The following is an 11,987-nucleotide window of genomic DNA, read 5'->3' as shown; positions in this document are numbered from 1 at the left end:
CCCGTTGTCTGTACTGTGACGAACCAGGAAGCGACGTAAAGGAGCTCTGCCTGTTCCGACAGGAGGACAAGCTACGTGTAATATTTGGTTGAAAATGGCTGATAGGAAAGCCAATAACATCCCCAGTAGCAGCGCAAACCTGCTATTTTCAGCTGCCCCAGAGTTTAACTTCAGCCTGCCCTTCATTCCTGTCAGTCAGGCCACTGGCCCTGCGGTTTTATCTGGAGGTGAGGTTATAAAGTGTGAGGGGAAGAAATAAATTGCTTCAGTGGCTAGTGATGTTAGCTTATCTCTGTTCTCAGATCTTTGCGATTAATAGCTAATACATTTTATATATTTGCTAAATCGTCTCTGAAATTACGTGAAAATGTCCTTTTGTTACACTGTTGTCAATTATTTCAAGATATAATATTTCAAGAATGTTTGTGTTGGTTTATTTTGTAAATGTCATCTGATGATGTTTATGTTTGTGATACTTTGGGGTATAAATGCAGATTATTATATCTAATCTGTCCAAATCTAATCTGTCTAATCTGGACAAATCCAGTTTTTTGTACATTTTGACTGAGTATCCAGATCCGTTCTTCTGTGGAATGCATAGGGTGATGTTTAGAAGAATGTTATCCTCAGTCACCATTCGTTTTCATTGCATCTTTTTTCCATACAGTGAAAGTGAATGGTGACTGAGGCTGTCATTTTGCCTAACTTTTGTTTTCCACAGAAGAGTCATACAGGTTTGGAATGGCATGAGGGTGAGTAAACAATGACAGAATTTTTATCCCTTAATAGTTCCACTGTAAACACTTTGCCTTTATGCCATTGGATAGAAGTTGTTGTAGATTATATTAAGAAAGACTAATATTCTGTACATTTCTTTATCAACCTCTGTAAAGATGATGTCAGTGAAGTTGGAGAAGAAGACAGTTTTCTTGGACAGACATCATCAGCAGTTCCCCAACCCTCCACTTTCAATTATTTCTCAAGTACCACCACCAGCAGCAGTGACCCGTTTGCCTCTATAGGACAGCACCCATGCCCACCTCCAGCACCCACTGTTGTTCCATCGACAACAGGGCCATCACCTGCGTCCATTGCTGCTAGTCTGCCTCTAAATCCACCAATATCTCACATGAACCCTGTTCAGCAGTATGGCTGTGTTGTTAATCAAAGCCCTATGGGTACCTATACTCCACCACCTAATGCACCGACTCCTCCACCTCCTCAGAGCTCCCAGCAGTCATATAATCCATATCGTCACACAGCTGCCAGTAGCAAAGCAAATCCCTACATAATGGCTCCTGAATTACAGCAGCAGCCCCCGAGCCAGACACCCCAGCAAACCCTAAAACCCTATTCTCAGGCTACACCTGCTCCTTTATTCCAGACTCCCCCTGCAGCATTCACAAAGGTTGGTTATCTAATGGTCATTTTTGTCTTGTAGTCACCATATGCTCATTTCTTTAAGGGTGGTTGACTTGTTTTGCGATGTGACATGCTGTACTTTTTAAACAATTTTTTTTATTTTATTTTGGTAATTATTTTATAAATTTTATGTCTGTTATATTAATTGAGACTGCATAGAATATTCACATTTTTAAAAATGTATTTGTCACATACAGGACCATTTAAAATGAACTAGTGAAGGCAGAAAGGTTATGAAAATGGTGAGAATCTTAAAAGAAATCTTGACCAGTCAAATCACCTAAATGTAATTTATATATGTATATATATATAAAATAGCTCATAGACATTTTATGCGACAATTACGCAGTTACATAAGAGTTAAATACATATCTGAAATATGGTCTGCTGTGATTATTAGTTTCTTCAGAGTCTGACTCTAGTTATAATAAAAGTGAGTATTCATAAATAGGAAAAAAATATATATATTCTCTAAAGTGAAATTCTTCTCTTGGCTCAGTATGTAGATTTTTGTCAGTTGTGTTTGTGATATTACATATAAAATCAATTGTGTTTTTTATTTTTATTTTTTTAGCCAAAATCAATAAAGTGTGTTTTAAAGGTATGTTTAAAAGAATAGGACACCCAATTATGAAATTCTGTCATTATGTAGTCACCCTAATGTTGCTCCAACCCCTGTGGAACACAAAAGGTGAATTTTAAGACTTTATTTGCTATATAATGCAAAAAAAAAAAAAAAAAAAAAAAAAAAGTGACTGGTCTTTCAAGCTCAAAAAAGGACCAAAAAAAAAAATATATAAAACTGCTGTAAAATTAATTGGTACATATTGGTACATACACTATATACCATGTCTTCTGAAGCCATATGATCACTTTGTGTGATGAACAGAACAAAACTTAAGTGGTTATTCACTCTCTAATCAAATAATTAAAAAATTCAGTAAATCAAATATGGCGGGTACGTTGATAACGTCAAACCTCACTGATTCTTGCGACATGACGTCATGATATTTGGTCATGAGACGTGATGAAAATCAATGAGGTTTAAAATTCTTGACATAGCCAATGTATTTGAGTTACAGAGTTTTTTTGCATTTGTTTTTTGAGATTACCTATTCTTTTAAAGGAGCTAACATATTTAATAACAGTTCTAAAAGTGATTTTACTTTGTCTTTATACTGCTATGCTATTTTCCAGACTCCTCCAACAAAGGTTCCACCACCCCCTGCAGCAACCAGCATGGCTGGGCCATTGGTCCCTGCCAACTCTATGGTGCCACACACATTTCATGTTTATGAACCTGTTCAGCCTCACTGGTTCTACTGCAAACAAGTGGAGTCAAAGATGGTCTGGCTTCCCTTTAGTGTTCTGGATACCATTCGTCTGGAAGAGATTTTCAACTCGGGTGAGGCATGAAGTGGTTTCAGTAAATCTAGGAACACTGGCAGGAATATTTGTACAAGGTGCTGCTGATATTTTATTGCTAGTTGTCTAGTTTTTGATATATGAAACCTGCTGTTTATTTTTAAGGGTAAGGAAGTGTAGTAATGTAACTATCGGCTAAATGGAACTACTTCTGTCACTGTAACTTTATTTGTTTTAAATAAAATGCGATCAATTATTTTGTGTGTATGCAAAGAACTGTTATGCAAAGTAGTGTGGCCATTGTTAGTCTATTTCATAACATATTTTACTGACTCTTTTACTGACATTTATTGCATAATTGATTTCTCCAGTTCAGCCAGATCCAGAGAATGTGATTGTGTGTACGGATGGAGGGCGCTATGATGTTCAGCTGTATGATCGTGCACGGACCGCCGTGTACTGGGAGGAAGAGCCCACCGAGGTCCGCCGCTGCACCTGGTTCTACAAAGGAGACACAGACAGTCGCTTTATCCCCTACTCTGAAGACTTCAGTGATAAGTTGGAGGTTTGTAATGCCCTATTTGGCCATTTTTCATGTATTCCTAAAATGAGGATGACATATTAACCACTAAATTGTATGTTGTGTCATCATTACAAGCAAGGTTGCTCAGCAACCTTGTACTAATGTTGTTTGATCTAGTCATGTCTTATCATATTTGTTCTTTATGACTTTCTTAAAGGAATATTCTGTGTTCATTACAAGTTAAGCTCAATCTACAGCATTTGTGGCATAATGTTGATTACTACAAAAATTAATTCTGACTCGTCCCTCCTTTTCTTTAAAAAGCAAACTTGAATTCTTCTGTTAAAACTCATGCATTATTTGAGCTGTAGAAGGTTTTAGGGTTTGTAGACATTACATCATCATGGCAAAAAAAAAAAAAAATAGAAAGGTTAGTAAGTGATTTTATCACACTAAAATCTTGTTAACATACTTATTGTTTATGTGTTGTGGCTACACTTTTGAAATATGTAAGTTTTTTTTAACATTTACGGATTTGCCCTATTCACTTCCATTGTAAGTGCCTCACTGGAACCCAGATTTTAGTTTTTTTTCTTTAAAGGAGGGACAATCCAAAATTATTTTTTGTGGTAATCAATATTATGCCACAAATGCTGTCGAGTGACCTTAATTTGTATTGAACCCAGAATATTCCTTTAACAGAATTAGATTTTATAGGGTAATCACATGTTTTGAACATGCTTTGTGAACTCCGTTGCATGTTTTTCTGATCAAAACAGGCAGAATATAAAAAAGCTGTTACTACTAATCAGTGGCACCGCAGACTGGAATTCCCATCTGGTGAAACCATCGTAATGCACAATCCAAAGGTACAACTTCGTCATACACTAGACATTTGAGTAATACTGCATGTGAATAGTACACACGTTCTTCTTGTAGCATAAATCTGATTGGTTGCTCCTCAGGTGATTGTGCAGTTTCAGCCGTCTGCAATGCCTGATGAGTGGGGCACGACACAGGATGGTCAGACTCGACCTAGAGTAGTCAAGAGGGGTGTGGATGATGATCAAGATGAAGTTCCTGATGGTGACTGAACCTTGTGACCTAGAGTTCTTAATGTCTTACCTCAGGGGCTGTCCTAACCATCTGTGCTGTTTAAAAAAAAAAAAAAAAAAAAAAAAAAAGTAAATGTATGCTAGACAGATGTCTTTTACCATTGTGACATGGCTCACTGTTTTAAAGCATTGTGCACCATGTGCACTGTGTTATAAGACAGCATATCAAGTGAAAAACAGTTCAATGTTAAACTGTTACACTTAACAATAAAGTTCCATTTGTTAACATTAGTTCCCTTTCGATTCAGTGCACTCCACATTGCTGTAAGCACTATGGGGAGTGTCCTTCTACACGACCTTGCGGAAACCCTTATACAATCACGCAAATCCTGGTGGTTCGTTTGAAAGCCTTTTCCCCCACTGTTTAATTTGGATGAAAAGCAATCTATGCATATATTATGCCTGGTGAGGGCATTGCATACATATGTCGAGTGCACCCATCAGTTTAGGCTGTCGGATCAGCTCTTTATTTGTTATTGGGGATGCACAAAAGGAATGTCTGTCTCCAAACAAAGGCTCTCTCACTGGATCGTTGATGCGATCGCCCTCGCTTATGAATCACAGGGCACGAAATGCCCTATTGGTGTCAAAGTGCATTCAACCAGAGGCACCATGAGTGCACCTTTAACACTAGTTAATGCATTCAGGGGAAGGGATATATAATTTGATTCGGTGTGTGTATGTTCTGTTTCTTCAGTCCTGTTTTGTGAATCAATAAAATGTTAATATAAAAAAAATAAAATAAAAAAAAAACCAGCTCTAAATTTTAATTGTCTCAATATTGTATAATATCAAGTATATCTAAAAGGTGAGTGTATAGTTTGGCTGAACTAGTGAAGAATATTGCCCTATCTTCTCTAGGTGAGATGGCACAGGTGGACCATCTGGTGTTTATGGTGCATGGCATTGGCCCCGTCTGTGACCTGAGATTTAGGAGCATGGTGGAGTGTGGTATGTTACACAAGCCAACTCAAATTTAACATTCACATCAATGTACAAATTGACAACCAAATGCATTGTGTTTGCTAAATGTCTTAAATATAAATATAGAATATTCATGAATTGTACTATACAGTCCTTGGACTCAATCAAATTGTTGTTGTTTACAGTGGATGACTTTCGCAGTGTGTCCTTAAAGTTGCTGCAGAGTCATTTTAAGAGGGCCCGAGATGATCATGTTATTAGCCGTGTGGAATTTCTCCCTGTGCACTGGCACACAGCTCTGCATGGTGACGCTACAGGTGTTGACAGGTACAGGCATAACGTTAATCCACATTCAGGAGAGATGAGTAGTTTAACTTTGGATGCTGTAAATTAGGCCTATAAGTAATTTTGATTGAATGTGAAAATATGGTTTTACATTAAAAAGGTTATTTGTTTCCTATATGTTTTTAATCATTCAGGCGGATAAAGAAGATTACCCTGCCCAGCACAGGTCGTCTGCGTCACTTCACTAACGAAACCCTCTTAGACGTGCTTTTCTACAACAGTCCTACTTACTGCCAGACCATTATGGACACAGTGGCTTTTGAGATCAACCGCTTGCATGCACTGTTCATGCAGAGAAACCCAGATTTCAAAGGGGGAGTGTCTGTGGGTGGACACAGCTTGGGTTAGAATCCCTTCCTTCTTTGTGCTTTAACTCATGCAATATTTTTGTGAAAGAACACCACTGATTAACTAAATACACATTCCGTAAAGGAGCACCACATATTTTCTTGTACTGCTCTCTGTTTTAATCTATAGTTGTCTTAATTCACAGGCTCTTTGATACTTTTTGACTTACTGTCCAATCAGAAGACCGGGTCACCTTTATCAGGTACAACAACCAATGGGAGTGCTCAGCCTAATGCTAAACAGGTATCAGTACTTTTTGGATAAAAATGACCTAAAAATGCTTTTCATTTAATAAACTAGTAAATACAAGTCTGTTTTGTTGAATTACCTGAGATTACATGATAAGCTTATTTTTGTGCATTTAATTGTTTTAGATAAGTCCAGTCATCCAGGCCAATGAAGTTCCTACCATAGCGGCTGTTGAGGAGGAGTCTAAGGAGGAAGAAGAGGAGATTGGCGACCTGTCATCTGTTCTGGAGATGTTGGGCATGTCTGAATACCTGAGCACTTTTGAAAATGAAAAGATTGACGTGGAGTCTCTTGTGAGCAAATTTATTTCTTTATGTAAACTTTGTTTTATATTACATTCATAGTGAAAAGCAGCTCATCACTATAATTTCTCCAACTCTCTTTGCAGCTCATGTGCACAATAGATGATCTTAAGGAAATGGGTATTCCTCTGGGGCCACGTAAAAAACTTGCCAAGTTTGTAAAAGAGAAGTCAGCAAAACAGGTACATATTCACTTTGCAATATTGCATCAGGTGTTGATAACCATTATCATACTTCCAGTGTGATGTGATGCTGTAAAAATACATTTGTTACTTGGCAGGCAGCACGACAGGCTGTGAAAGAAAAGACAGTAGCACAAGAGAAACCGAAAGAGACCCTACCTCCCCTTCAAACAGAGCCCACACCAGATTCTGCCAGCAGCAAACTGCCAGTGGGAAGAAACATGTCCTCAATCCATGTGGATTACAACTATTTTGAAATAGGCACAGGACAGGTAAAGCTGATACACACACACACACACACCATTCCAAATTGGTCTGTGGATGAGAATATGTTGGAATGAAGGCATGAGATTGTTTTCAATTTTGTCAGAAATTGATGATACATGGTTGTACTCTGAGATCTTTAAACATGTTTGTTCTCCCACAGGTTTCAGTGGTGTATCATGCTCTGGACTTTGAGCCGCTGAATTTCTTTGCTCTTGGATCTCCCATCGGGATGTTTCTGACTGTACGTGGAGTGGAGAAAATTGAGGAGTCTTACCAGCTTCCCACCTGCAAAGGATTCTTCAATATCTATCATCCAGTAAGTGCTTTAGCAACTAAAGTGTAAAAGTTTAATGGAGAATAATGAATAACACCACAGATTTGTTTTAACTTTATAACCTTCTTATGATTATCTATATGTTTCTTATACATGAAAATTGCCACAAATTGAGATGTTTCTCTTTGATCGTGCTCTCAGCTGGATCCAGTTGCATACAGAATCGAGCCCATGATCTTACCAGACATTGAACTGGACCCTGTTTTGATCCCTCACCATAAAGGAAGGAAGAGACTTCATCTCGGTATGTATTAGAGAGTTTATGTGCATCTTATGCATGTGTTAGATGTAGGGATGTGCACGAGTAATCGATTGAGTACTGGTTCAGCTTTAAATATTTGACTAGTAAAAACACTACTCGATTATTGCAATTAGATTTTTCTATGTGCCTTTTCCTTCTGTGGGCAGCAATTAAAACTGCTACTCTCTCCTAAATCTTGCCGTTACAACTCGATGCATTGGATGGCGCTGTTGATGCATGACGTTGTTAAAGGAATAGTTCAACCATAAAGAAAATTCATTATTTAAATGTCATTATTTAAAGTGATTGTATTGCTTTAAAAGACTTTGAAAATATGTTTCTGTGTGAGTGCAAATGTCTTTTTGTCATTTTTGAAACTAGATGTACTTGTTTATGCATAGTGCTCATTTTTAAATAAGAAATACTGGTTCAAAAGTTCAAGTTTGAACTTAAATTCTAAATTTTAAGTAATTGATTACTCGTTTTCTTCAGATTAACATTTTTATTGGTTGCTTCTCAACATGACACAAAACAAAACATTCATATACAGAGTCAACCATTAAACCCCATTGTTTCCCTTCCCCCCCTCCGATCCCCAACAAACATCCCTGTGGCCAAAGTCCGAGTACACACACAGATTAAAAAATAAATAAATAATTATATATATATAAATACAAATAATAGTAATGGATATTTACTTATCAATGTAATGACTCCCCTGCTCTTACTTGAGCCAGCGCTAAAGAAAACATGTCCACCCCATATCTTTCCAAATTTTCAGCTTCCTGTGGAGAAAGATACGCTTCTTAAAGAAACACAATATCATATTTATTACGTTTAAGAAAAGAAATAACCTTCCTTCTTTTTATGGGGTGCCCCAACCCATTGACATTCCACGTGGAGAGAGAGAATCCACTCATATTAACATTTGACATTTTGACATATAAGAAAAAATAGTGTCAAAACTAAAATTATAAAGACCACATTCCAACATTAGTGCAACAATTAACCCCCAAACTTTCCACAGAACAAAACAAATAGAAAAAAGAAAAACGTGCGCATTAACCCCGTGCACAACAGCACCAAGCGGCGTCCATCCCTCTAAACTCAAACAGTCCATGTATGCCTACGAGAGCCCCTGCGACAACTTTGCTGTCGGATTGCTCAAGTCCGGTGCTTCTATACAGAAATTTGTACAACAGAATTACACAACAGAAGATAATCTAAAAAACAAACTCCAGCCCATAAGCGGAATAAAAAAATAAATAAAACATGTAGATTCATCCATTTAATTGTCTCGAAGGTGTGCTCCTCCACGAAACAAGCTCCAGCCGTTAGCGGAACCAGCACAAAAAACAAAACAAACAAAAAATGGGCTGTTCAGTTCTTCGGGCAGTCAAACTCATTCCAATGTCCCGCAAGAAATATTCAACAAAACCAACTCCAGCCAACAGGAGGCATAAGCACCCAAAACAAGCAGATTCATCCATAAGCTGTCCTGAAGAAATGATATTACACACAACAAACTCCAGCTGCTAGGTGAAACCAGCACAAAAAGAAACAAAAAAGGTGCCCAGCTTCCTTGGACAGTCGATTGTATGTTTAATGAGTCGGTCCACTAGGCGGCAACATGAAAATCACCAAATGGCTTACTCACTCCAATGTTATTATGAAGGATAGTGCTTGCTGTGGGCAAATTCTCTACGTCCATCCTTAGTATTTATTCTCAGTTTGGCTGGGAATCATCAGAGCAAAAGCGACCTTCCGTTGATGTAAGAGCTTCTTGCATTCCCTGAATCGTTCACGTTTCTCTCTTGTCGAATTCGCAAAGTCTGGGAACAAGAAAATGCTGTAGTTCTTCCAAGAAAGCTTTCCTTTGCTCCTCGCCTCGTGTAACACGAGATCTTTATCAGATGATCTCAGAAATTTGGCCAGAATTGATCGGGGCCTGTCTCCCTCCGCGAATCTCCGAGCCGGGACTCTGTGAGCTCACTTAATTTCCAGCTTATTGCCTGTTATGTTGAGCAGACTCGGGAAGAGCTCGTATTGGAATTTCACCATATCTCTGCCTTCCTCATGCTCAGGAATTCCAACAATTCGGACGTTGTTTCGTCGATTACGATTCTCCAAATCCTCCAGTTTTTCCAAACGCGTTGCAAGTCTGCCTTGGTCGCTAGTGGATTAGCAGCTAATTCACTCTCCGTTGACTCCAGATAATCGATCCTTCTTTCGACATCCAACAATCTTTTAACCAACTCAGAGAACTTCATCTCCATGGAAGTAATCGATTGACGTATTACAGCCAAATCCTCCAAGTCTGCAACAACTTTCGTCAGCATTGCCGACACATTCATCAATTCAAGCCGGATTTCTTTCAGTTCACCGTCAGAATTGAATCCGGGGCTTCCAGCCTGCCGCTGCAGGGAATCAGCTTGTAAGTGTCTTTTAATGTCTCCAGAGCCCAAGGATTTTTAATTTTTTGACATATTGTCTTCCTAGAACAGTCAAGAATCAGGGTGTATCGAATCTCACAAGATTATGACACAAATAGCATTAAAACTAGCAAAGTGCGCAGAGCTTTCCAGTCACACGTCCGCTCCTCGCACGGCGCTACGCCCGTCAATTACTCATTTTCTTTAAGAGTACTACAAAATTACTCAACGCCCATCCCTAGGTAAATAATTCGAAAACCATCCTGAACCAGAATAGGACAGAACTTAAAGGGATAGTTCACCCAAAAATGAAAATTCTCTCATCATTATCTCACCCTCATGCCATCCCAGATGTGTGACTTTCTTTCTTCTGCTGAACACAAATGAAGATTTTTTGAAGAATATTTCAGCTTTGTAGGTCCATACAATGTGAATGGGTACCAACATTCTGAAGCTCCAAAAACACACAAAGGCAACATAAAGTACTCCATAAAACTCCAGTGGTTAAATTCATGTCTTCAGAAGTGATATGATAGGTGTGGATTAGAAACAAGATCAATATTTAAGTACCCATTCACATGCATTGTATGAACCTACAGAGCTGAATCTCTGTTTTGTCAAAATCTTAATTTGTGTTCAGCAGAAGAAAGAAAGTCATACACATCTGGGATGGCATGAGTGTGACTCAATGATGAGAAAATTTTCATTTTTGGGTGAACTATCCCTTTAACCCTGTGTTGTTAAGTAGTTGCAGTTAGCAGTAATATAAAATGGGATACAGAAGCATTTATTGTAGTTGTAATAAGAAGGCATGATTTTCCTAGTTTCCTAGGAGTGATGTTTAAGTCTATGCATGTCTTGTGTTTAGAACTAAAGGAGAGTTTGTCCAGGATGGGCTCTGACCTGAAGCAAGGCTTTATCAGTTCTCTGAAGAGTGCTTGGCAGACTCTGAATGACTTTGCTCGTGCTCACACCTCTTCCGCTCAACTGCATGAACAGCTTGCCATGGTAGCCAGTCAGATTAAGGCAGAGGTGGAAAAGGAGGAAGGAGAAGGTGAGTCATTGAAGGAACTGCCATTGAACAACAACAAAGCATATCCTTTTTTGGTTTCAGTAGCTCACTGTGCACAATTCTGAAACTGAATCAACATCTGAATCGCAATGTTGTTTGTAGAGGCGAGTAAGATGGTTGAGAGTCCTGATCCTCAGAAGGAGGAAGAGACTCAAGTTAAAGTGGGCCTGCTGAATGGAGGAAATCGCATTGACTACGTCCTGCAAGAGAAACCTATCGAAAGCTTCAATGAATACCTGTTTGCACTCCAGAGTCATTTATGTTACTGGTATGTGATATAAAGCATCAATGTCTTGCATAAGAATGTCTTTATGTAATTGTACTCTTGCTTCTTTTTACAAGCAGATGTTTTGTCTTTTTCATCAGGGAATCGGAGGATACAGCTCTGCTCATTCTCAAGGAAATTTATAAGACTATGAACATTCACCCAGATCAGCCAGTGCATTGATATAATAAATCACTCAAACTTGTAAGCATCAAAAACCATATTACTTTGAAGATAAATCAGTATTTTAAAGTTTTCAACTCTAGTTGAACAAAGTTTTTTTTTTTTTTTGTATTCTTGTAGTCTGTTGTATACAAATGAATACACTTGTATTATTCCATATGTCTTAAATTAAGAAACGAAACAGTGGATTTCAGTGCCACCACAACGGTTTGAAATGACATTTTTATAGCTTAAATTATAGAGCTGCAAAAGTGCATATGCAAATGGAGTCAAATGTGAATTATAATATTAACAGAAACTACTGTTTAGCATTAAGATGATATATTACCTATGCTGTATAAGAAAAAAGAAAAAAAAAAGTCATAAATTGATTTATTTGGTAGCCATTGTGTTGCTTTGGTCTGTCTTTTTAGTAGAT

General features: G+C 38.1%; 1 protein-coding gene across 3 annotated transcripts; it reads left to right on the top strand.

The window, feature by feature from the left end:
• Window positions 1-39: 39 nt before the first annotated feature.
• On the top strand, window positions 40-11,951 carry LOC127412053 (SEC23-interacting protein-like). 3 transcript variants are annotated; one of them, XM_051648088.1, is made up of 19 exons: window positions 106-227; window positions 668-752; window positions 894-1,408; window positions 2,620-2,827; window positions 3,159-3,352; window positions 4,090-4,179; window positions 4,276-4,396; window positions 5,287-5,376; window positions 5,535-5,676; window positions 5,829-6,037; window positions 6,188-6,285; window positions 6,417-6,584; window positions 6,680-6,775; window positions 6,874-7,047; window positions 7,203-7,358; window positions 7,518-7,620; window positions 10,918-11,103; window positions 11,224-11,389; window positions 11,488-11,951. In XM_051648088.1, the coding sequence occupies exons 2-19, from the start codon at window positions 677-679 to the stop codon at window positions 11,567-11,569; spliced, it is 2,874 nt and encodes a 957-aa protein (XP_051504048.1). In that variant the 5' UTR covers window positions 106-227; window positions 668-676; the 3' UTR covers window positions 11,570-11,951. The 3 variants fall into 3 exon arrangements, with proteins under 3 accessions (XP_051504046.1, XP_051504047.1, XP_051504048.1); XM_051648086.1 differs by lacking the exon at window positions 668-752 and having other exon boundaries at window positions 40-227; XM_051648087.1 differs by having other exon boundaries at window positions 91-752.
• The last annotated feature ends 36 nt before the right edge of the window (window positions 11,952-11,987 follow it).

Source organism: Myxocyprinus asiaticus, chromosome 21 (assembly GCF_019703515.2).
Source record: "Myxocyprinus asiaticus isolate MX2 ecotype Aquarium Trade chromosome 21, UBuf_Myxa_2, whole genome shotgun sequence".
In the NCBI taxonomy this organism is placed as follows: Eukaryota; Metazoa; Chordata; class Actinopteri; order Cypriniformes; family Catostomidae; genus Myxocyprinus; species Myxocyprinus asiaticus.
Note: the sequence above shows the minus strand (reverse complement) of the source record. Positions and strands in the feature narration are given on the sequence as shown.

Excerpts from the sequence above, each read along its gene's own strand:
- LOC127412053 (XM_051648086.1), top strand. The coding sequence starts at position 95 with ATGGCTGATAGGAAAGCCAATAACATCCCCAGTAGCAGCGCAAACCTG. Across the intron at positions 6,776-6,873 it reads AAGAGAAGTCAGCAAAACAG|GCAGCACGACAGGCTGTGAA; the intron begins GTACATATTCAC and ends GTTACTTGGCAG. Across the intron at positions 7,048-7,202 it reads TTGAAATAGGCACAGGACAG|GTTTCAGTGGTGTATCATGC; the intron begins GTAAAGCTGATA and ends GTTCTCCCACAG.